General features: G+C 35.8%; 1 protein-coding gene across 3 annotated transcripts; it reads left to right on the forward strand.

Moving 5' to 3' along the window:
• LOC109831511 lies at window positions 2148–26670 on the forward strand. Of its 3 annotated transcripts, none has more exons than XM_020398845.1 (9): window positions 2148–2406; window positions 2517–2602; window positions 2690–2834; window positions 2964–3750; window positions 3829–3956; window positions 8185–8266; window positions 8379–8434; window positions 23977–24031; window positions 26384–26670. In XM_020398845.1, exons 1-9 carry the CDS (start codon window positions 2284–2286, stop codon window positions 26389–26391), a joined length of 1470 nt encoding a protein of 489 aa, XP_020254434.1. In that variant the 5' UTR covers window positions 2148–2283; the 3' UTR covers window positions 26392–26670. The 3 variants fall into 3 exon arrangements, 2 of the variants coding, with proteins under 2 accessions (XP_020254434.1, XP_020254433.1); XM_020398844.1 differs by having other exon boundaries at window positions 2149–2406; window positions 26412–26670; XR_002244437.1 differs by lacking the exons at window positions 23977–24031; window positions 26384–26670 and adding an exon at window positions 4039–4091 and having other exon boundaries at window positions 8379–8435.

Here is a 27185-nt window from a genome sequence, read left to right on the forward strand (position 1 = left end):
AATTTCATCTCTTCTACATTCATTGTCTTGAACTTTGACATGACTTTCTTCATTTCACTATCATCTTGAGCCCAAGCAAAAAAGTTAATTACCTATTTGAATATTTTGCACTACCCAAAAATATTTCCCTTATTCTTACCATTTTTGCACATTTTAAGTGGTGTTGGGATTTGACAATAGCACCGAACTTGATATTATTGAGACCCCTCAACTCTGTTCATCTTGCTATGTTTGCTAATACGAACAAAAAAATATTGCGGCAACTTTTTTGAGCACTATCCATAGATTGAGTGCTTGTATATATAGCTATTGTGGAAAATTTAGCCGTTGAGCATTTTTTTTGCCTGTTGGTATATATGCAGCTGTTGTTGTTGGGTTTTGGGCTGAATATAGCCGTTGTGATGCTTTCATCTTCATGTTCATGTTGGTTTTCAGTTTTTGGGCTAACATATAGGCGTTGTTATTCTTGTACATATAGCTATTGCGACAAATTTAGCGTTAGGGCAACTTGGTTTTTGGCTAACATACAGACGTTGTGAAGCTTTTGTCTTCATGTCGATGTTGGCTTTTGGGCTAAATTATAGCCATCTTGCGGCCGTTACAATCAGGTTGATGTTGGTTTTTAGCATCAAGCTGGTGTTATTCATATTGTTGTTGGTTTTTAGGCTAAATTCTAGCCATCAGTTGTTGTTGGTTTATTTGGCCTCGAGCTGGTCTTTGAAACATAGCCAATTGCTATTGGTTTATTTGGCCTCGAGCTAGTCATGAATCATATGGGTTGCTGTTGGTTTATTTAACCTCTAGCTGGTCTTATTCATGTTGGTAAAGAAGTGACATTCATTTTGTCGTTATCTTTTTTTAGGGGTGAACTTACCATGATGGTACAATCTACATTTCCATTATGTTTCATCTCCAACCAAACAAATATAATCTTAAAATTAGGTTTTTGTTGTTTTCTTTTCTAAGTTTTAACTCCCCAACCACTCATAGGAAATTGAAAAAATATTGGGAGTATATTTCTATACCCATACTTTCTATGTGAAATAAAATAAAAAATAACTATTTTGAAGAAATCTAAGGAAATATGAGGAAATATAAATTTCTATGATGTTTTCAATTTTAATTTTCTGTGGTTGGCGAGCGAATTTACTGCTCTATATAAACGGGAGAACCCAAGATTCACTATTCATGCTACAGTAAATGTTGCAGTAACATGCTGTAGTAAACAGGGAAGTGATACCGTAGTAAGGTTTTAGAAAATATCACTGTATCACACGTGAATACTGTAACATTTTTAAAAAAAACTATAGTAAAAACGAGAACCGTACCAATTCAAATTTTTTTAAAAATATTACTGTAACATTTAAAGATTGGAATTACTAGGGCCTGTTCGTTTGGCCAAAAAAACTGGGAAATCAAACTTTAGGAAACCTATTTCCTATTATAATTACTTTGAAGTTGTTTGGTTGGTTAAAAAAAAAGAAGGAAATTATAGAATAGGAGATGAGATGAGATGAGTTGTCACCTTATTATTGGATGATGTGAGTGATTTTTTTAAAAACTTGTTTTGAGGTTGTTTGGTTGGTTAAAAAAATAAGGAAATGAATTGGAGGTATATTATTGGATGATGTTTTGAGGTTGTTTGTGTTTGGTTCGTTTTTAAAAATAAGAAAATAGATGAGATGAGATGAGTTGGAGGTATATTATTGGATGATGTGACATGTACTTAAGGAAATTAATTTCTTGTTTTTTTTTGAGGAAATGGGTGGAAAGGAATGTTTAATGAGATGAGATGAGTTGTCACAATATTATTGGATGATGTGTGTGATTTTTAAAAATGAGATAAAATGAGATGTGATGAGTTGGATGATGTGACACATTTCTTGTGTTTGGTTTATTTTTAAAGGTAAGAATAGAGATGAAATGAGATGAGTTGGAGGATAAAAATAATATTTTATTGGATGTTGTGGGTGAGTTTTAGTGATGGAAATTGATAAAAATATTATTTTATTAATTTCCTTGTACCGATTTCCTTTTCTTGGTTTTTAGGAAACCAACCAAACAGCCCCTAACGGAAAAAAGAATGATACGCCGTGCAGCACTGTGTTCACGTGTTCACGACCAGTAGAGTAGATTTGGAAGTGTGACCGAAACGAAAAAAAAAACTTTTTGGAAGTAGTAGGGTTCTTGAAGCCCTCCCTTTGATGACCCCTCGACTAACCCACTGTTTCCCTCTCTTTGCCCTCGCTCGCGACCTCTCTTCTTTGCCTGTCTCTCTCCGAAATGAGTCAAAAAGCGAACCCCTCAACGCAACCGCCGCAGGTGCCGAGCGTCTCATCTCCGGCGACGGCTCCTCCTCCGTCCGGATCCACTCCTTTCTCCCCTTCTTCTTCCTTTTCCAAATGCGTACTCTCTCTCTCTCTCTCTCTCTCTCTCTGCGCTCTGCTTCTCAATTTTCCTTTCTTTTTACCTAAAATGGAAAATGTACAACTTAATTTCAATTCGACAAACCCTAGGTATTGCTTCTCGAGTGGTGGCTGCTCAAATCCGACACTGATTCCGGCGGGAAGAGGCTGGCAGTTGGCGGATTGAACGCTTATGGGTAAAAGCTCACTCCTTTTTCGGACCAGTTGCAGAAAATCCCTAAACCCTAATTTGTGAGGTTCTTTTTGGGGGGTTTTTTGAACAGGAAACAAGTCACGAGAGTCTTCACCTCTGCGCCGATTGTCACGCGGTTTGATGCTTATACCGTGGAGACTGCGGATGGCATCACTGTGAGGATTCAGGGCTTCATTAACAAAGCAAGGACTCATCTCAATGGCGTCCCACCTGAGGTTTTTATTTTTTTTCTCTCTCACCATAACTTATAATTGTTATGTAATTCAGTTAGTTCTTTAAGTCTAATGATTAAGAGCAAAGAACAATTTTATATCTTTGTTTGTTTTTGGTTTTGTCATTAGTAGGTCTCGCAATGTTTCTTGATTGGATTTCCATATAACTGGGATAAATACGCCAATGGGGATTTTTGGGAGAAACCTGATTCTCCAGCAGTTTCGATGAGATCTTCTGGTATCAGCCGGCAATTGGAGCAGGGTTCATCTGACATTTCTGCAGTAGAAAGGGACTCAAGTAATTTATTGCCAATAGAGAGGGAGGACCCACATCATAAACTTGAAAGAGGACTGGGAGGTTATGAATTAAGGAGTAGGGATCGTTCAAGAAAGACTGGCATGAAGAATACTGTTTCTTCTGAGAGTTCAATAGGGAGAAAAGATTGTGATGAAGGTGATGCTAATTCGTTGAAGATGAAAAGGAGTATGGCTTTTGAACCATCAGCTAAGGCTCCAAACGAGAGGGGGAACAGCCGTGATTCAAGATTGGTGATTCAAAATGAGTGCAGATCTGTTACAAGGAAACACACAATTCATTCAGGAATTGTTAAGCATTGTGGTATCAAGCATGCCAATAGTGTGGCTGCAGATGTCCTTCAGGAAGGTCATCCTCATTTTTCACCAGAAGAGCCAGGTTCCGAACATCAACAAGAGACTCCTGTGTCCCGTGATGTTATCAACAAAAAATGTGCTGGTCATTCTGAGCACGATGACAGTTTGCGTAAAAGAAGCAATAGCGTATCCGTTAAAACAGTTATCCAGTGTTCTGTTAAACGCACAAATCATTCAGGCAGTACAGCGCAACTTCATTTGGACAGAGCTTCAGACTTAACTAGAAAGAGTACTGGGGAGCTTCCAGGTATCTGTGATGTAAGTCACTTAACATAGTACGGTCTCTTTCCATACGAATTAAAATTATGCATAGTGGGGATGAAAGGCCTTTCTTGTCTGTTGTGTTGTTTCTTGGAGAATCAGTCTGGAGCATTGACAGATGAAGAGCTAACCAGAAGGAAAAAAGAGCATGCCAGTACGAGGAAGACAATCTGGAAACCTAGTTATTCACTGGTAAGTTATTGAATTAACCAAGTTGTATCGTGGCATTTTCAGTTTCTTAGGTGTGTCCTTTTTTAATATCATGTCCAACTAGGCAAAAACGATTTGCTGCATGGCCCAAAGGAAGGCTATGCCCACACCGGTCAGGTCGGCTACACGAATTAATTCTTTTACTGATTTAAATTTGGGGCATCTCTCTGGAAATTGTTGTTATTAATTATTATTATTATATTATTATATTATTATTATATTATTATTATTATCACATTTATAGATATATTTGAATGCAAGGTTGTATTCATTTACTACTAGTGGGATTTAAATCGTAATCATATGCTTAAAGCTAGAAGCTATTCCTGGAATGGTGAAGCTTTGATCCAAGCATCTGAACCCTTCCAATGACTGCATTTTGACATTATGACAGTTGGTATTGACCATACAATTCATTGCAGTCTATGACTTGATAGGTTTTTATGAACTGTCTATTAGACCTCGGTTCAGGTATCTGTCTGTAGGTGCTTCTAAGATATGGTTCCAATTGAGTAACCTAATCTTCAGGACTAGCATATAGCCTATGTTATGATGATCAGTGTCTTTAGGGCATGCACATGTTATTCTATCCCTTGTCCTAACTTAAGACTAGTCACATTTAATATTATGAGTCATTTTCACGTGTGCATATTTTAGTCAAGGATTTGATTACTTAGTTTCCTCGTTGGACCTGTTAGTAGTAAATCATTATCAGAGTTTAGAATTTTTAATATTTGCATCCTTGACAAAACTATTTATTAAGATTTTTAAACTAAAAAGTGATTATGATCAGTTTTGACAGTTATGACTTTTGAAATGGTTTTTCAATAATCATGCAGAGATCCTCAATCATGTCAAGGAAAATTATTTAAAAAAGCACAATTATAGTTACTTTCATCTTCATAAATCATGCTATGATTGATGAAAAACCTTGTACTTGATATTGGATAAAAGAATCTTCTAGCAGATGACTGGTTAACTTCACAATTACTTTTTTATATGCCAAAAAAATTGTCCACTGATTTTTTTTGTTTGGTGATTTTCATGCATTTTGGCAGTTATTCGATGAAACTAGAATAATCTCACTTGAAATGTGTGTTGTGCCATATGACCTGGATCTACATGCCCTCGTTTTTGGATTGCCAAAGACGGTCTGATCCCATACAAGCAATATCTCTTGCTGTTTTCCCACTTTCTGCCTTCGGTTTTAGGGCATAGCGGCATTATGAGAACGCTCTAAGATAAGGTAGTAATGCAGATGTCCTAGTAAGTTCTGGTCTCATTTGAGGGGGAGAAGCATCTGAGAACTAATACTGCTAAGGTTATTCGTGCAGTCTTGTTTAGCCTTTTGAGTTGAATTGATCCAATAATGAGCATAGTTCGTGTGGAAAGGATGCTTCTACAGGGACCCGAAAATGGGACAGATAGGGGGGACATGTGAGGTATCCCTCTCTGATTGCATAATGAGCTGGTCATCGCCAGCTCATTATGCAATTAGAGGTGGACACCTCATCTGTCCCCCTCTATCTGTCCTATTTTCTTGTCCGTGAGGCATTTTTCGTGTGGAAAATCTGCTCACTTCTTTTTTAGTCTAATTTGAATTTCAAGAGTTGGATCCACTCTCAGTTCTCAGTCTCCTTGCATCGAAGATATCTATGTGTAAGATTTAAATATCGGCCGACATGTCGGACATGTCGGACGATATATCGGATTGAGGGGTCGAGCGATACGAATCGGGGGATTTTAAGTCGCATGTCGTTTTTCAGGGAGATATTGGATATATTGGCGAAATATCGGCCATGTCGGCCGATTTTTCATGTTTGAAAATCGACCGATAAGCCCATTTATCGGTTCAAAGGTGTGAGTTTGGGTTCGAAACCCATTTGACCTTTTTATCGGATATAGGAGGCTCTTTTTGAACCCGATAGACACCCCGATCATAAGAAAGAAAAGAAAAACCCTAGGGCTCGCGATCTTCGTCGTTTTGCTTTCGTGGTTCTCGACTTCTCCTCTCGTCCTCACAGCGCCGCCTTCTCCTCTCTTTCTTCCCTGCGCCATCGGGTCCTCACATCGCTGGTAAGCCTCCCTGTCCTCGGCTTATCCTCTCATCCTCACAGCGCCGCCTTCTCTCTTTCTTCCCTGCGCCATCGGAGGCTCGAGGTCCTCACATCGCTGATAACTGGTAAGCCTCTCTCTCTCTCTCCCCCCTCCCCCTCTCCCTCTCGCTAATGACTTTTTCTGTTTACATTTTTTCACTTAAGCCTCCCTGACCTCTCTCACTCTCATGACCCTTTTTCTGTTTGCATTTTTTTCTAGACTTTCAGTTTGTGCTGTTGTTGAGTCGCTGACTGCTAAGTAAAAGGAATTGTTGATTTTTACTTTTTTATTTGTCTAGTCTATAAAATTTATAAAGTATGCTTATATTGAATTTATGAATGCTTAGATTACATTTAGGACATGATATTATACATATGCGCATCACCAGATATGGCAATCCGATATTTAGTCTATGTCCCCCGATATATCCTCGATTTTCGCTATCCGACATGGATTTCAGCCGTCCGACATGAACCCGACATCCAATATTTAAAACATTGACACCATTTGACTCGCACCTTAGACAGCTGAATTATTCCTCATCAATTCCAATGCATTGATTAGCTATAATGGATTTCCACTGGTTGCATCAGCATATTTGACCACTTTATCCCATCCTTGTGAAGCAAATTCAAAATTTTCTAACAGTTGGATGGTTTTATGTGCATACTTTGTAAGATGAAGGATCTATTATTTGGAGAATATTTCAGCTCATACTTTCAAGGATTATGTTCTCCTTTATCTGCTGGCTTTGTAGTTCTATGTTCCGATCTTTTTGTGTTTGCAATAAAATGATATTTATCATTCAGACTATTTCAGGCCTTGCATAAGATTTGACATTTATCATCATTTATATATTGTCTGAATCAACATCATCTCATCCTTGTCCTAAACATCACCAGTATTTTACTTTTACCATCAATATGTTGTTGGGTATTGATGTGTTGGAAGCACAATCAAAGAAGATAAATACTTGTCCTCGTACGAGCAAAATGACACAAACCCAAGGAACCCTATGACAATAAACTTAAGAATAATATCAAAGACAACATAAGGAGTCAACATAAATTCATCCCCCTTATATGGGTATAAAACAAGGTAAAAGTGCCTAATTAGCCTTTTTCTAAAAGAAATAGACTTTCAAGAAATAAAAGAATTTCCATAAAAACTAGAAACTAAAATAGACCAAAACTCTTTGACACGCAGTTTGAGCATGAAGACGATTTCTTTTAACCCTAAAACTTGGTCAGAACGATTGTGCCATTTTTGGCGTAGAGTATCTTTCGAGCTTTTCGAAAACATATAATAATAGCGATTCTATGAAGGGAATTAAAAGTTACGGTCCATTGAAGTTGCATATCAAAATTTGGCAGAAAATCACCCCCTTTTCATAAATAACCTGGGCATCGCACGATCCGATTTCTCCCAAAAAACATCTGTGATTGCCTCTGCATCAGCTTTGCAACATTGATGGGAAGTTGAGAATGCTATGCAAAACTTGGTAAATTTTTACGGCCTCCTGTCAACCTTATGTCCCTCTACATGAAATGGCACCAAATTTTGCACTAAATGTGAGTCTGATTGGGCACGGTTAACAACTTTTTAAGCACTTGTACTCATCTTCCCACTTCGCTGCGCTTACCCTACTTGGAACATTGACTAGAAACAATGAAGGCCACTTTGCGAGAAGGACCGAAGGTTGATCCATACTATCAAGAGGAACCCCAGAATTTCAGTAACTAGAAAAAAGCTCAGATAAAAATGATAAGTATGCTATGGAACCATATTTGACTAAGGCACCTATGTCAAAGATGCCTGGAATTTTCTCCTGCATAATTCTAGTTGTCCTGCATGAGGAGTTATTCAATAAGAGAAATGGTTACATTTATTTTCATGTATATTCATTATCTAGGCGAAGAATAGTGCCTAAAAGTTCTGCTGTTGAGACCATCAGAGGAAATGATTTTATAACTATCCAATAGCTTTCAATCTGGCATACAAGAAATCATATAAATCATCATGAATGTTTTAAGATCTAGATCATGTAATTATTCATTGAGTTAAGATGAAGCTAAAAAATTATCTTTTTCTTTCATTTTCCCCTTCTTTCCAGGAAAGTCCATTGACTCGAGATAAAGCTAAGAAATTATCTGTCACTTCCCCTGAGTTACTTGATCTGAAAAGATCTAGATCAGGTAAACTTTAATAAATAGAAATATTACTACACTAGTTGCTTCTCATTACCAATTTTGTTTTATTATCCGCATCCTAAATTTGGACTTATATCTGCGAACTATAATTTTGCAGGACGGTTACTTGTTCCTGCATTAGCGAGATGGTGTCAGAAGATAATCTATGACACGGTTAGTGACAACTTTACCTTTTCCCATGTCCTTGAATTTTACATTGATAAACAGGATCCAAATTTGGCGTTCAGTTAATTAACATGCATCATTCCTACAATAGCTAGATCCTTCTCTTCTCCATTGCTCTATCTTTGTTCAATACAATTATGTCATCTTTTAATTTCTATGAAATTTGAAAGCTTAAAAAAATCTTTATCATGGATTAAGGATTTTTCAATTTAAACTACTTGGGGGTGTTACTATTTTATGATCGTTAGCTAGGGGGCTAGAACAATTGTCCATCAAACATACCTTCTAAGTTGGGCTAGGAGTAACATTTTCAAATTGATTCTTGGATTTAAAGTTGGATTCTCATATTCAAATCGGATTCTTAGACAATCTGTAATAGTAAGTTTTTGATTTGAGAAAATTAAATAATTTATAGGACAATTGAATTATGATACTAAATATTAAATTAGTAATAAATATTAGAGTTTTTTTTTGGATATTGGTCCCCAAGATCTTTCATATTTTGAAATTAGTTCTCTAAAGTAGCATATTTTAATATCAGCCCCCTAATTTTTTAAGTGTTCTGAAATTAGTCCTTTTACTCGACAGCTAGTTGAAATTGAGGGAAGATTTCGTCAGTTTTAACATTTTTGGGTGCAATACTGATTATATTCTTATTCAACCTTTAGTCAATTTGAATGTTGATTTTGGGAAAAAAGTTTGATCTTATTCAGAAATTGAAGCGAGATATCAAAGAGAGCACGAGAGGGAAACTGAAATTGGCTGGGGATTAATTTCATGAGGGTAAATTTGGATGGTGAATTTAAGACTAATTTCAAAACAATTAAAAATTTTACGGGTCTAATTTCAAAATATGAAGATTTGGTAGACTAATATTGAAAAACCCTAATAATTATTATTTAAAAAGTAAACTATTTTTTCATAAATTATTAATTTACTATTAAAATTTTATTAATTATTAGTACTAATGGTTATGTTTAGAATTATATGTATGGCAATATCTTTCTGTTTTTCTTTAGCTATTACGATGATTAGTTACAAAATGGCTTAAACTTCAAGTAGTTTTAACTTTTTTTTGGGTAGAGGAAGCAATGGAGATCAAAAGTGTAACCAAAGGTATATAGAGACCATTTATAGTAAAAGCTATAATTTAATGGAAATTAGCATAAGCTCATTCATAGTAAAGTCAATAGTTTAATAATGAAGTTTGCATATGTCGATATCTCTCTATCATTGAATAGAACTATTGAAGTCTTGAATAATTTCCAGTCCATTAAAATTCATTAACGAAACCATCATCACCACCAATCTCAATTCCCAAAATAATCTCTTCATCTCCCCTTTCACGATTCATCTTCGTGACCACATAAACTCTAATTTTGCTCCTTGTCGTCGATCATGATAGAAAAGGTCATTTTGCAAGCATTTCTACGCCCTCCTCTACACTCAAGAAGCCCCTTTGCGACTCAGTCCCCATTCTTCTTGATACAATTAGCCTAACGGAGTGCAATTTCATCAAAATTAAAAATTCCAAATCTTATTAGCCAATATCAGAAGAATTGAGTAAATATTGATCCATTAAAAACATGTCGGAGCAACTAATAACGAGTCTTGTCTAACTGATGGTTTTCAACATGTTGGTCGGCCTCGTGAAGATTAATAGTTGAGTGGTCGTCCTAGGGGTGTGGGAGTCAGAGATCCACGCAACTTGCCTCTACTGCTTCTCAAGCAAGGGAGTTTGTCATATCTCTTCAAGGACAAGTGAGTTGAAAACCCCAACACCTTATCATGCATGGAACTAGTGGTCTGTGATGGTTTTAAGATGGGTCGATTTACCAAATCTGATGTTGAGAAGGTTGTTAATACATGGAAGCAAGCTTTTGAATACTTCATTGGATGGAGACCAGTGGCGGAGCTAGGATTTCAAGTAGGCTTATTAAGGGGCGCGCCTCGCGCACGGGGTGCTTCGGCCTACGGGAAATGCGCCCCGCACGCGAGGCGGGGCGCTGCACGCAGCGAGGTGCGCGCCTCGCACCTGCGTTATGTAACGTACTTTTTCGTTTATTTTTTTAAATAATTTACATAATTACATATTTATATCATGTAATATACTCTTTCTTACTAGTTGCTAATCTATTTTCATCTTTTCATGTTTAATCTATAAAAAAGAAACAATAATTAGTAATTTAGTATACTTGTTTGCTAATTGTAACTTCATTATCTAATTAACATGCTAACTAGCAAATTATGAACATGTAAATATGTAATTGTTACATTCATTCTTCATCTTTTCATGCTAAGTAGCAAATATCAATTAAGAATACTAACTAGAAAATTATGAACAATTATGTTTGTTAATTATATTTCTTAGTCTTTTTATGTGACAATTTATAATTATAAATATATGCTCATAATTGTTAATCACTTAATTTGATGATTTAAATACATGTTTCTTGTATCTTTTTTGTTACTTTAAAAATTCAGTTAGCATAATTTGATGATTTAAGTTGATATTCTCATAATTTTGGATGTAGGTAACTAATATGTTGCTTATATGTTTCTGTCTTATGATGTTGACAAATATTAGTTTGAGTTATGCGTTTCAATTAGTGAGGCGCGCATCTCGTTGTGCGCCTTGCGCATGGTACGTGTAAGGAACCTTTGCGCCCTGCATTGCGCCTTGCGTCTCGATAACATTGATTTCAAGTTTGGAGGGGCCAATATATATTTATATATAAACATAAGAATATCATCCTCCATCATTAGCAAATAATAATAATTTCTCATCCATAATCACAATAATATATGCATAACAACAATCATTAAAAAAAGCATTATTATTGAAAGATTAAAAAAATGAAATATAAGAATTTAAAAACATATGATTTGGCACTAAATTAGGGAATTTTTGTTCCTCATTATTGACAAAATTAAACATAAAGTCACTACTTTTAAAAAATATACAACTAAAAAGTATATTAAACAAAAAATGTAGTAATTTTTTATCTTAATAAAAGAGGGTTTCAGATATTAAAAAAATTCATTGAGACACCCAAGCCAAGAGAGTTGAATAAATATTAAAGTTGGATTTCTTGAATAGAAGTAAAAATGGAAAGGGAAAAGAAGAATTGAGAGAAAGTTTAGGTTGACATCTATAAGAGGGGAACTAGAGAAAGAGGATGCCACTGCTCTTTTCTCCAGTCTAAAGTCTTCTCTCTTTATTTTTTAATTATTAAATATGATTTGATTTGGGTGGGACTCGGGAGAGGATTGTTTTAAATGAAACGTTTGAGGGGCCAATCTAACAAAGTTAATAGAATGAGGGGCCAAATTTGACAAAGTCAATTGAATACCAACATAAGCTCATATTTTTTTAGTAAAAAATAAAAAAAATTTAGGTGGCCCGTGGCCACCCCTACTATTGAATGGCTCCGCCACTGATAAAGACATTTTCTTAAGGAATTGTAGGCTCATTTTAAACCAATGTGCAATTGAAAGATGTGGAGAATATGCCTAGGGGGCGGGGTTTTCTAGCGTTCTGTTTCCGTAATGATGGTGATATGATGAAGTTTCTTGAAGGAGACATTTGGTTCCTACATAGAGAACCACTCATCATTCAAAAGTGGACGCCAGATTCAAAGTTCGAGAAAGAGAGATAGACCTTCATCCTATTGTGGGTAAAGTTGTCATCTTTATATTTTAAATTTTGACAATGGAGGTGCTAAGCGCAACTGGTAGCTTATTGGGTAAAACTTCATACTTTGATGATGCTTCAAGGAAGATATCTATATCACAGTTTGCTCGTATGTGTTGAGTTCATAGTTCTGAGTGGAAGCCTAAATCATGTTCATCTTGTCGCTCATTTGTCCATGAGAAAGGTGCTTGTGTCCCAAAGAAAGCTCCAACCAGTGCACCTCCCACTATACCCATATTGATCCTGCAGTTAAGCCCCATATCAAATCGGCATCTTTTAAGCCTCGTGTACCTACAATTTTGGGTATTCACGTTGATGGCTTGTTAGCGTTAGGGATCATGCTATGCCATCACAGCCAAATGGACCCTGATCCGATTCATTCGCAGACAATGACTAGTGATGATGGTACTCTTCCAGTTTTAATTATGAAGATAGTTGAGCAACAATGCGAGAGGGAATTAGGGCTCGAAGACTCGTCTAGTAGCCTTGTTGTTGATGAGAGCGTCAGCTTTGGTACTAAGGAATTTATTGCGTCAATCTCTGATAGTGATTCATCTTACGTGAGGTGCCAATCTGACGTCGATTTGAACACCAATTTGGCAACTCGAACCTGATAAAGTTGATGCCTCTTAGCCTAAAGGCAAGAGGAAGCCTTCTACCTCTAATCGATATAGTGCACTTGGTGGTATAGACCCTGATGAACTAGCTAGTGCGGGCCCACCTCCAAATTCCCTCTGTTCTACTCAATGACAATCCTCATATAGAATATGAGGGGCTAACAATGCGACAACTATGTCATGTCTTACGAAATACTTGCTGTATTGAGAGTTAATATTGCTCGTCTATTGGAGCATAAGCTTGTTGATAATGTTTTTGTAATGGTTCACTGCTTTTGGGGACCAAGGTCGTATACTCACAACATCTGAGACGACCTACATGGAAGAATTTTGGTGTATTAGGATGACTTTATTATTACTTTGCAATTAATCTTTTCTTCTCTACAACTCATGCACTTTCCTTGCCTATTATTGAATATAATATTTTTTATGCAGTGCAAAACTTCTTTCGTCATGACAGTTTTGAGAACAGTGAACCATACGCAACTGGTGTTTGTTCCTAAAAAAAGGGTGTTCGTTGATGGTTTTTGACCAATATCTTTATGTAATCTTACACTCCAGATTATATCAAAGATTATGGTCAGCAGGGTTTAGCCACTTATGCCTCGTCTGGCAGATTTTTTTTCTCGAAGTGCATTTATTCCTGTGCGTTGTATTACAGACTCGATTTTCTTGGTCCATGAGCTTTGTCATAAGCTTCATCATTGGAATGGTTTACCTTAAACGTGCATTAAGTGGATCTTCGAAAAGCTTATGACTCAGTGGATGGAACTTTTCCTATTGATGTTATGCAAACAATAGGATTTGGCGAGAAGTGTGGAAGTTAGACTCATGGGTGCTTGCAAGCTATTTTTTCTGTGTCACTCAATGGTATGACTTCCGAGTCATTCACTTCTTTGAATAGGATTTAGCAAGGAGATCCAATGGCTCATTGTTCACTTTTGTCGTGCAAGTTCTCTCTTGCTTGCTCGATGAAGAGGTTGAGGAGGGAAGTGGAAGTTTATCTCCTTTTTCAGTTGGTGGTCTATCAGTATCTCATGTTGCCTTTACAGACGATTTGATGATATTTGCTCATGGTACTAAGAGAGATGCAAGAACGACTAAATTTGTTCTTGCTAAGTTCTCTGCACTATCGGGCATTCACATCAATTGTAAAAAGAGCACTTATCTTTTTTGGATGCAATTGTATCCACCGTGCATGGATTTGCTGCTATTTAAACCTGGTAGAGAATTCTCTTCCAATTAGGTATATAGGTTACCTTTATTCTTTCTGATCAAATATTAATTCGTGTATTCCACTTCTTGCTTTATTCGAAGATGATCCTAATCATAGCAACACAAACTCATGTCTATAGTGGGTAGGGTAGAATTAATTAAATTTGTACTATCTGCTATGCACTTCTACTAGACGTCCACATTTCTACTACCAAAGACGGTTGGCGCATTGACTCTCTACTCAGAGATTTCATATGGCCTTGTATGGGGTCAGAAAGTTCGACATTAGTCTCTTGGAAGAGGATGTGCCTATTAAAACTGAAGGCGGTTTAGGTATCTGTCTTTTGAGCGATTGCAACTTGGTCGGGTCTATTTGCGCCTTGTGGGATATAGTTATTGAGCGTGATGTCATTGGGTGAAATGGATGCGATTGACATACGTGAGGGGTAGTTTGATCTAGACTTGTAGTTTTCGTGCAAGTATATGCTTGGCGTAGTGTGCTCTACATTCAGCTTCATATGATGACACTAATGCGTGTGGTTACAGCTAATAGGTGCACAACAAGATTATTTGTTGATTCGTGGATGGATATTGCTTTGATTTATGTGTATGGCCAACAATTGATGGATGATATGAATCTACCGTTGGATGCTCGTGTATCTTAGATAATGTCATGCTAAGCCTGGTACCTCCATCGAGCGACCTCTTCATTAATAATTGAGTTGTGGCATAAAATTATTAGTGTTCGACCGAACATGAATGTTGATGTTGGTAGACCAGTGCTACACCTATTATAGATGACAACTTTACTTTTTGGTCGGCTTAGGATTCAATTCATAATTGTGAGACATGCGTGGCTTGGGCTAAGTAAGTTCAGTTCAAATGCCATATTCCTCAACTTGCTTCTTGTATTTAGAGAGCATTTTTGCAAATGCTACCGCTACGAGAATTCTTTATAAGGCGTGACAAATTTATTGTCTTATGATGTTTTTTTGTGTTTGGCTGGTATCAAGGATGTTAGTCCATCTATTTTTGAAGTGCCTTATGTCCAAGATGTTTGGAGGAAGGTATTTGCAAATTTGATGGTCAGCTGGGACCCATTTGATCTCTACAGTTGGAGTTTGAAGCACTTTATAATAAAGGATGACAAAGGAATTACTTGGAGAAGTTATGCTCTGCATATTGCTTTTGGATACCTTAGTTTGGTGTGGTATGAGAGGAATAGAAGACTCTTTTCTTCATATCCACCTTTGACTTCATCGAAAGTTGTCTGCTTGGTGCTTGACACATTTAAGCTTTGGAATTGCCGTATTGAGTAATTTGATTTTTTTTGTTTATTTCTATTATTTGCTTGTTAAGCTCCGGGCTTTGTTCATGTGAACTTAGCATCATGATTGTACATACTTTTTTCTTAATGATAGGAGACTCACCTTGCTCTTTGCTTTGCCAAAAAAAAAAGCCTCACAATTATACTTTGAGAACATATAAAAGTTTGATTTCTAAATCATTAGGGGTCGGCCCTCTTTCTTGATAAGGTTATCTTGACAGTCACTCATCTCATGGAGCGTCCAACTTGTTTGCCCTCCATCGATGAGACCTCGGTAGCCATGTTGAAAAACCTTGATTATTAAGGTTGTCAATCGAGTACTCATCGAATAAATGTTAGGTTGAGGATTGATTGCTGACTGTGATCATGGAATGTTGAGATGACTCACGACTTGATGCTTGGAACGATATTGGGTTGGTGGTTGGCGAGCTAGACTTGGGGTGAAGAGTGTAGAGAGAAAATCCTAGGGTTAAGGAATCCTTCAAACTTCATTAGAACTTTTATGGGATTTCATCCAATAGCTATATATATAGTAGGACTGCATTAGAAGTTTCTGGTACAAATCTGAACTCTTTAACTCTAGTCTTAAAGAACTGATAATACAAAAATTCAAATTTGAGTGATCGTCCCAAACCAGCAGTTCTAAACTTTCGAACCCGAATTTAAGTCCCAAACTAATAACACTTTGAATTAAAATCCTAGAAAATATCATAGTCCTAAATAAAATACTAAACCAGGAACACCCCATTAGGTTGAAATTGGGCTTCTTCGAATTAGACTTAAGAGACATAAGAGGTTGGATTTGAGTTGGGGAGGTCTGAAAGAAAGGAAGGGAGAGAGGAAGGGTCTACAACCATCTTTTTCTTAGAAGACATGAGTAAGAATAGAGGGATCTGAGGTTTCACAGTGAAGAGAACAAGATATGAGTACCAAGACACTTGAAAGGTTCGTGTGTTTGAGGGGTCACATTTGTGTCACGTCATAATGAAGGATAGGTAGAATATGTGTACTATATAAGCTTACCCTCCATCCCTGATTTAAATAAGTGGTGTACTATGCTCTTTATCTTGTCCCATGAGTCCTAAATGAACCATGTTTCCTGCAATTATGATCTAGATGCATATATTTATTAGTGTAGATTATTAAGAAAAGATGATTGGTTATTTCAAAAAATTTCTTACACCATATTTTCATTACCAGAAAAAAAAAACGTGTAATGCAGGGGAACAGAATAACTCGAACTTCATTTAAACAATAGGAAAACAAATTTCTCTAAAATTATTCCATCCAATCATAAACGTTGAACTATGTTACCCGGGTACTTCATTATTGAAGCCGTACCCGTACCGGACACGTACCCGACACTTTCCCGTACCCAAACTTTATGGACACTTCTTGAATATATGCATGCATTTATTACATGTACTCAATTATATGATATGTGTTAATTTAAAACACTTGTCAAAGACTTCCTGGACATAGAGCTTACACTTTACATCCGTCTTTTGAAACTAATGGGATACGGGTCGGGTTCGTTGTAGTCTATACCCAAGTTCAAAACTATATAGTTAATGAGTCATTTAGATGTCTAGTAAAAAAATTAGTAGTTTACAATTCACGATAATCAATATGATAAAATAAACTAAAAAATGTGATCGAAATTTTAATTCTAATGACACATGAAGCGAAATTTTTTTATCTCATGTACATTATTAATTCAATATATATGTAGTCGTGTCCCCGTACCCAACATTTTACAGTTTTACCGTGTCCCGTACCCGTACCCGTACCCGTGCCCGTTTCTATGCAGCTTAGACGTTGAAAGAAAAATTGACAATATGTAGAGAAACAACATTCAATAATCTTGATTATAGATCTAATACACATTGTTTGTAACAAAGTCTAATTACGAAATATACAGATCATAGTAACTTTTCACAACTTATGAAATTTAGGAAAAATAGTAGTTAAGTCTAGGTGTAATATACAATTTAAACATGTATGAAATGAAGAAACAAGAAGCAATTCAAATGCTAATTATAAAAATTCATGCGTAGATGACAAGAAGAAAGTTCCCAGCATTGTCTAAAAAGGTTTTCTAAAACTTGCTTCAAATTTTTTTGAAGGGTAAACGCTTTGAAATTTAAGAGAGAAGTTATTTATCTCTTGAAGTTAACGGCTCATCACTTAAAGCATAACTGAAGTGTGCACTTTGCACTTCTCTTTTGAAGTGCACGCTTTAGACAAGATAGGAGGCTATAAAAGGATTTTTTTACTAACATCAAAGTTCCCTTATGTATCTTGACCATGTGAGTGTAAATAAGAAATATATGTTATGCATGTAGCTTAATGTATTATGATTCACGTCTATACTTGACATATTTAATTCCTATACTTACTAACCAGGACACGAATGTCTCTATCTGTAAATTATTAAACTAATGTATTATATGTTCATAACATTAGAAATCTTGGAATTAAAATACATTAACAGTTAGCCTCGTGAGTCTTATGCCTCACGCTTTGAAGCTATCCTCGTGAATCTTATGCCTCACGCTTTGAAGCTTAGGCCTCGCTTCGTTAAAAGGTCTAACGCTTCGCCTTACACTTTCGCTTTTTTAAACATTGGTTCTGAGGATATTTAAAAATTTCAAAGTTTAATTGACAAATGGCAATGACCACTTGTAGCTCAAGTGACATAGACGTCTCAGTTTTCAATTTTAGAAGAGAGTTAGTGACATACATTGGTTTGTCATTTTTAGAGCCACAAGGTTAATGGTCACTTTTCTTCACAAGTTTGTAGGATTTAATAATGCTAGCTACCCAATGATAATTCTATGATGTGTAAAGATCTATTATTTATCTCCATCATGTGAGTAACGATCAAAAGATTACAATTTTGATTAGTAATGATGATGACTCGAGACTTCATTGTAATACATAGTGCCTTAACTGAAATTATGTCATTTCATTTCAGTCTGTTGCTCCTACCTGGAACTTAGCTACGTAGAAATGGTTCCAAGTGTTTACAACTTGCAAGCGAGTAATAACTAAATTGGTAGATTTTTATTTAAAGATTTTAATTATTCATAATTATTCAAGTATTGTAATTGATTTCTAAGTTGGGAAACCAATGCAAGTATATGTTGCAACCGATATTATCTGAGACAGAAGAAACTAAATATGCAAAAAAATGAAAATTTTTGAGGTTGCAACAAGAAAATCGTAGAAGAGGGAGAACAAAGTATAAAATTCAAAAGGAAACTATACTCGTCAACTACCTATGGAATGCTCTCAAACAAGAGAGAGATAGTAACAAACCATACAACCTCTTAACCCTTTTGAATCATTATACATTGATTAACATGGTCTAGCTTTTTGATTTAAGCTATATGGTAGTCAATGAAATGATTATTGAGGGAAAAGAGAAATAACTGTGATAAATAATAGTTGCTGAGGTTCCCATTGAAACAAATTAAATATTAAAAATAAATATGACATTAAGGTATAAAAATCCACATGGATGTTGAGAGAATAAGTCATATCTTAGACCTATAGATAGCTCAATCTGAGACCAACCAATTGCCCTAATGATAAATGCCTGATGACAAATAGATACATTGTAAAGTTTGTCTAGAAAAATTAATAAATCCTATTGTAATCGTTACCTAAACTTACGTTATGAGGGAAAACAAAGTGTAGAGGAATAGATGAAGAGGAAAGACTTCCCCAAGAATCGTTGGCCATCACATATATCAACTTGCATACATATGAGAAAACTAACTTAATGATGCTCGACTTAGTCTGATTGCCTTGAAAAATCAATTTCGAACGAGCAACATCTATATTCATACCCATAAGAAGGAATTGTAATATACTGATATAAAATTAAATTGGAACAGTCAACAAAGTCAACAAGCCTATAACTAATAATGTAAGCGGGAGAATAGGATTAAGCTAAATTAAATGAGAAACAATATTTGCAAACAATCAGAAATGAACACTTGTAGATATGAGAATCAAGTTGGAAGTAAAACAAATCTGAAAATTCATCCTCTTATGGCGATTGAGGGCGTAGATTACATCCTTGACCATGAAAGTCTAGGATCGTGAGGAGGACTTTCTCAAGAAATAGGTGGAGAAAGGTGACAGCGTCAGTGATGACATTGTCGAGGAAGATTTGTCCTTGCCACTAGACTCCTTTGCCTAGGCCTGACATTGCTTCAACTCTTCTTGATTATGAGCTTGATGGGATCTTTAGTGAAAATGAGAATGGCTAGATTTTTTTATGTGAGAGAGAAATGGCAGGGGAATAGGGATTTTAGAGGTGTTTGGATTTGGAATTGAGGATTGAAACTCGAAAAAGGAGAGGGAACGATCACAATCCTCACCCTCCCTCACCCTCTCCCATTTCCTCCCTCACCGTCCCTCACCTATTACCACTTCTCCCTCACTGACCATCATTTCTCCTTCAGTGTCCATCCCCTTAGAGAAGAAAAGGGCAACTAACAAGAAAGAGGAGTTATAAAAAGGAAACAGAGCATGAATAGTGCATGATGAAATTTGGGCACATTTTTTCTAGAAATACCCTCATACCAAAATTAGAATTATACCATAAAAATGTGTACAAGTGGGAGACAAAAAATTTACCTTTTAGCTTTTAGACAACATATTTTTATAGGTTAGTATAGAGTGCATAAATATATGTCTATATATGTATTTTTTTTTGAAAATCTTATAAATTTTCTTTTAATTCCTTATACAAATTAAAATATAATGCATATGTAATTATGTGGGCCCTAATTTCATGTTCATGTATATTATGGAATGTTCTTGAAGAAAAGAAAGAGAAAGAAAAAGGGGATTTGCCCTCTTAACTATTGTGGAAATGAGGAAATGTCCTTTCCTGCAAAATTATTATCCAATATCTTTTTCCCCCTTCCGTACTAACTACAAATGTGTTAGTGCAAGAGTTTGCTTATATAGTTGTGTGATACTTTCGATTTTTTTTATTGTTTTTTACCCTCACTGCATGGTGTTTAGGCTGACTCAAAAGCCTTCTTTGTAGACTTATTTCATTATTTTGACTTTGTTGTACTGCTCCCTCTTTATCAACTTTATAATAACATCATTAACCTTCTGTTTTCTAAAGTGGTAAATGAAGAAATAGGGTAAAGCAAAAACTATTTGTTGTACATGGAGGCATCAAAAGGGCATGAATATCAAGGGATCCATTTTGATCTTAGTTGAATTAAAGCTCATATAGTAGAATCATATTGAGACTAGAGCCTAGGGATGCAAAATGGTTAGGGTATATCCAAACTGAACCATATTCAAATCAGACAGATGTGGATATGGATATTGAAAGCCAAATTTGGTCGGATATGGATTCTGATATAAATTTGTTTAAAAAAAAGAAAGAAAAAAGAAAGGATCCAGATCAAATACCTAAGTAATCAATGATATTCAACCAGCACCCACAACTCCTACAAAACCACGTGACTCACTGTTTATTGATGACCAGTCATGTATACCCATGTAGTGTGGTGTTGCAAACTTAAAGAATTAAAAAATAAAAATTCATATGCCAAGTTCTCAAACCCAAAATAAATAAATAAATAAATAAAACAGAAGGCTTTCTTTCTTAGAACTAAAAGATTGCTCATTAATCTTCTCCATGCGATTGCGATGGTCGCCTACTCATTAGCCTTTTCCATGCGATTACAATGACCAATGTTACATTAAACGCTGGGCGCTTCTAGATGTCGGACTTGGCGTCCAGCGTTTAGTCGCCTAGGCGGATGCCTAAGCGGTTTCTGGACGTTTTTTTTTCTTCATTTAAGTGGTGGTCGATGAGGTTTTGCTGAAGGTCGGAGGAGGTAGTGGAGGTGTTCATATTTGAAGGTTAATGGAGTTTGGAGGACGTGTAGGCTACGACACAAAATCACAATCAAGGTCTACAGGGTGTAATCCACGTAAGCAGACAATGCTCCCCTAAACACTCGTAAAATCTTGGTGGACAGCCTAAATACCGTCTAGACGCTAGGTGCTAGTTAGGCGGCCTAGGTACCGCCTAGGCCTAGGCGTACGCCTAAGTGGACTAGGCAGAGGTTTTTTAAAACAGTGGCAATGACCCCTTCTTTTCCTCGTTTAGCGGTGGTAATGCCTACAATGGTTCTTATCTATCTTTCTCTGTATTGCAATGTTATAGAAGGCACTTAGCGGACTAGGCGTTTGAGCCAGCGCCAAGCACCTAAACGCCTAGGCGTATGCTTTGGAGGCCCCTAGGCGTTTAGCTATTTTTAAATTATTTAATTATAATATATAATAAAGATATGTATTAAATTCATATTAATGTTGAAAATAGCGATAATGCATAGCGTAACGCTTACCTTCGGTTAAGTTACAATAGCGATAACGCATAGCGTAACGTAGGTTAAATAATTTCTTCTTATTTAAATAATTTATAGATATATAACATTCAAAATAAAAAAATATGAATAATCATCACAATTCTCAATTTCACAAATCAATATATCATCAAAATAAATAAAAAACATTTCATTCTCACTCTCATTTTACTTATCAATGTTTCACAAATCAATAGCTATAGTATTTAATTTTCATATACTTACACCAAGTTACAACCTAAATATAGTTAATTTTTTACTGGTAATTAACTTAATTTAACTACAGTAAAATAGTTACAGTAATTAAGATAACAAATTAACAGTTTTTAACTATTCCGCTTCAATTATTTTTTTACTGCAAAAAGCTACAGTAAAAAAGGAAAAAAGGACCGGCAGTTCCCAGTTAATTTACCTACAAAGAAAAGAATAAAAAAAGCTGAAGCCTGGAACCTTCTCGTTGAGGAGAGAAAAAGAAAGAAGGCTGGAAACGAAAGAAAAAACAAAGAGAAAGGAAAAAAAGAAAAACAAAGAGAGAAATAAACTAACCTTGAGCTGCGATCTCCGTCGTCTTCGTGGCCGCCCGTCGTCGTCTACGTGGCCGATCGTTGTCGTCTTCGTGGACGCCCGTTGAGGATGCAGACAACTTTCGGAGGAAAGGTAAGTGATCGACAACCCTAGCTTGATTTACTTCTCTCTGTTTTTGTTTTTTTTTCTCTTTTTGATTTCGGGGTGAAGTGTTAGAAGCCGATTTGAACCCGAATCCTATTTCTTGCGGACCTGGGCATGAGGAGATCGCCTTGCTGTTGGTCATTAATCAAATTAATCGAATAACCTAGGTTACATTACGCTACAGAGAAACGCTACGTAACGTGCGCTATGTCCAAAATAGTGCGCGTTATTTGGTATTTACGCTATTTTGAAACGCCACGTTGCGTTAGGTCATCGCTACGTTACGTTAAACGCTATTTTACGCCACGAAACGCGTTATTTTCAACATTGATTCATATAAATTTATAAAAAAAAGATAGTAATCTTAGATCCATAATAAACCATGCATACCTATATACTAAATAGCCAAAATAATAATTAACAAGGTTATAGAAAATGCTAGGAGGCCTAGGTGTTGGACTCGTCGCCTAGAGCCTAAGAGTTTTATTTATTTATTTTTTAATTACAATAATTGATAGTAAATGTCAATGTTATAGAAAGTTTAGATACTAGATTGAAGTAAAGGCAAATTTCTTCATTTAAGTGGTGTTGAGGGGGCTTTGCTGAATGTCGAACGAGGTAGTGGAGGTGTATATATTTGGAGGTTAAAGGAGTTTGCAGAGGTTGGAAGACGTGAAGGCTGCAACACAGAAAATGATGATCAAGGCCTAAGACAATGCTCCCCTAAACACTCTCAAAACCTAGGTGAGCAACCTAGATACTACCCAGGTGCTAGGCGCTAGTTAGGCGGTCTAGGTACCGTCTAGGCCTAGGCGTAGGCAGAGGCTTTTTAAAACAGTGTTGTATTGTTAGGCAATTTTTATACTTATTGGTAAATTGCTTCATAGCTCACACTAGGCCTAATAATTATTAATCTATCATCCATCATACATTATATAAGTTCATGTACTAGATGATTGTTGATCTATAACTTGTTTCTACGAATATAAAAAACTGGATCAGTAAAATTGAAGGATAACAATAATTCATATTAATAGAAAATTGTTATAAATAATTTAAGTTATCTTTATACATGTTCTATACAAGAGCTAACCTTCATTTTGTGTATCATATCATTTTTGTGCTCGAACCGTATCCATACCTATTTATCTCCATTTATGATCTGTATCCATTTCCGATTTTGGCAGATTCGGAATAATGGTAAAATAGCTCTCCTACTGGAGCATATCTATATTCAAATCCATATCTGTAAATATCAAGTGGATACCTATATGGTTAATGTCATATCTGATTTGTATCGGAACCGTTCGTCCCCCTATCAGAACCTCGTATTAATTTTTTTGCTTCATGTCCACAGTAACTGACATATATCTTTCTTTGTTATTACTTGTTCTATTTATTTACTTAGGTTGAAATTATTATGCCATTCTGTTAATATAGTTTCACGCTTCAAACTTTATGCCTTGTGTTGCATTTTGAATCCCCACTGTCAATGCTCAGATTCAAATCTATTGTTTATATTGCGCTTAGCTACTTTGTCTTTGAAAATTTACCTTTGTCGAAGCTGACTTCTAATCATTTATTCTTTGTGTTTCTAGGATGGATCCATTACCGGACTTTCTGGCCTAGATGAATTGAACGCTCCATGCAAAGGTTTGCATTAAATTGTAATTTAGTTTCCGTGTGGGATGACCAAACGATCCCTATCCAAATAACACCATTTTACTGTATTATTCTTCTAGAGTTTCATTTTATCAAAATGGTTAGCTTATTATGTTTACTATTGTTTATTGTTCCGTGATTAAAATTTAGATAACATTTTGATTGATTCTGAGTTGTGATCTCCTTAATATTATTCCTTAATTAAATTCAGATAACGTTTTGATTGATTTTGAGTTGTGATCTCCTTAATGTTGTTCCTTTTTTGCTTAAACATATTTTGCTATTCAGTAAAAGGCTCAAGTTAATGAATTTTTCACAATAACCACCCTATAACATAGGGTGAAAAGACTAGAATCACCTTTCAGTTTCAATTTATACCCCACCTTTAAAGGGAGTTCTGTTTGCAATCAACCACCAGGACCTATTTTCTTGTTAAATCTTGATTGAAATTCCCAAAATGCCCTTGAAGAATACCCCAAAAAAATATGTCAACTTTGGTTAATCATACATGTCATGCGCCTAATGCAGTGTATTTTTTAAGGTTATTTTAAAGATTTCAATTGAAATTTCATAAAAAAATAGGTCAATGTGGTTGATTGTAACCGGAGACCTCTTTAATGGTTTCCGTATAAATTGAACTTGAAAGGTGGTTTTTGTATTTTCACCTTATTTTAAAAGTGGTTTTCATGAAAAAAACCTTAGTGAATTTGAACCAGCCCATGATTCTTTTCTTCCACTGCAATTAATAAAGAAATTGATCTGGACTAGAACTTTTCTCTTTTGTCTTTGATCTAGTTTCTTGTATTCTCTTTATCCAAATCACCAAAACTAGCGACTGAAATACTATTTGGAAGAAAAGCAGTGAAAAATAAATGTGACCATCGGGTTCCAGTTCAAGTTTACATCCTTCTCATCAGGGAGTTCAATTGTGATGAAGACCTTGTCAAATCTTTGAGCCCATTTTTGTAAGTGGATGCTGGTTGACAAAGGGAACAAAGGAAGCGGTAGCTTAGGAGGCAAACCGTTAGCAACAGTGAACCACTTCTGGAGATTCAGAGACGTCTGGCTTTTTTTTTGTGGGGTGGGGGAGGGAGGGGTAGTCTTCCCACTTCAAATGGCAGATATTAGAGCATACTTACAGAATCACTCTTCATTAGCTTGACTACACATTGGATCAGAGGAATCCACTATATTTAAATAGCATGGTCCTCAACGCTGTTGTTGGACCCATAGACAAGCAGAACGAAAAATCTGATGTCCATTCTTCACTTACTATTCACTATGCAATAATATTAAGAATAGTCTAGTCTGACCTTTTTATGACCTTTCAATTCATGGGAACTTCTATGGTAATTAAACTAGGAAATAGCTGCTTTAAACAAAAGATTTTATGAGTTAGATCAGTTAGTTGTACTTTGGATCTCATTGCTGGATGAGGAAATACATATATTTTAAAAGATGAGCCTTTTGTTTTGATGATTTAGTACAGAGGTCCTTCTGTACTTATTCCTTCAAGAAAATAAAGCTCATTGTTCTTTTCTTTTGCTTATCTATGGTTTCAACAGCAACTTTGAGGACCATGCTCCTGAAAAACAGTAGATTCTGCCCATCCATTGTGTACATAAGCTAATTAAGAGTGATCTGTTTTAACTTGAAAAAAAAATGCTCCAATATCGAGAATTAAAAGTACAAGGCTTGTCAACATTCTTTATCGAAGCACTCATTTCACTGGGATATTAGTCTTTTCGTTCTATTAAAAGATTCGTGATACATGACATCAGATGCAACTCTACAAATTTCTTTCAACAATTCGGTTATGGCAGGCAGCCTAGAGGCCTCACATCTTTGGACATGAATACATTTCGTGATTTGTGCTTATAGCTGATTTTTTGGACTGACGCTGCTAAATTTAGTTCATCTTGGATTCAACTCAGACAATGCTTTTGGGAAGTTTGAACCGAGAATACTAGATTTTGAGCGCATATGATATGATTGCATGTGACATTGATCCTTGATGGCACACACAGTTCTTCTATAATGGAAATCAATTGTGTAAAAGGGACCAGTGTATATTGGAGAGAAGAAACCATTGGATGGGAATTAAAAGTCTCCATGATCAGCGCAACATTGCCTGCCTTCATATGTGATACGACACACATAAAAGTGTATCATTATACTAGTAGAAGTCTTGGATAGTTGTGGCTTGGACTACAGCTTGAAAATGATTTGAGTATGGGTTAATATGGTATATTTTTAAAAGCTATATGACAGGGCTAAATTTGCATAATATTAACGAAGTTTAGGTTTTGTTGTGTCAAGTACCTTTTGTTTTCTTCATTTCAGGGATTTAGTCAAATTGTCATATGCGCAGGAAGCAGGTCGGAGCAACCAAAAAGGAGGAAGCCCCTGTGACATACATATATTATACAATAAATCTAAGTACTTTTGTGCGTCCAACAGTTCTCTTAAATCAAGAGTCGGAATGAGTTTTGTAAAGCCTGTAGGTAATTCGACCGTTTCCCTTTCAAGGAGAAATGAACTTTGTATAGTGCAAATCAAAGCAAATATGGGAGCAATGTGTATATTATGCTTACCTTTTTTTTTCCTAATTATCATTGGGGTTTTCTTCACTTCTTATTCTTCATCAATCAGGACAATAGAACACTGACATGTCATGTCGATCAGTGATTCATTTAACGGCAAAAAAATTCAGGCCTACTTGAACTGTTTGATAGAGTATAAGAATGGAAATCAACTAATATAGTAGCTTGTATATTTAAGTATATGCTGTTGTAGTGCTGAAGGCTTCAGCGTTATCTAAAAGAGAAATATGCATACGTTTATGCCGACCAATGATCAGTAGTATTACATCTTAAGTGTGGGATTGGTCAAACATCGACATGATTGTTACGTTAGAAACATTGTTACATGGATTTTGGTCAAACAGCAACAAGATCAATTAAAGGCTTAAATGCTTTAATCATGCCTAGCAAGACTCGGTGCGTTTATTTTCAGAAAAGTAGTTGGTCTTGTTGTGCATATTCGTACATCTGGTAAATATTTGGAGCGGTAAATTTCACATAACCCCGGCTGTACTATGGGGTGTGTTGCACATAACCCCCTAAACTTTGTGTATGTCGCATAA

The sequence above is a fragment of the Asparagus officinalis genome, chromosome 2 (genome assembly GCF_001876935.1).
Source record: "Asparagus officinalis chromosome 2, Aspof.V1, whole genome shotgun sequence".
Taxonomy (NCBI): domain Eukaryota; kingdom Viridiplantae; phylum Streptophyta; class Magnoliopsida; order Asparagales; family Asparagaceae; genus Asparagus; species Asparagus officinalis.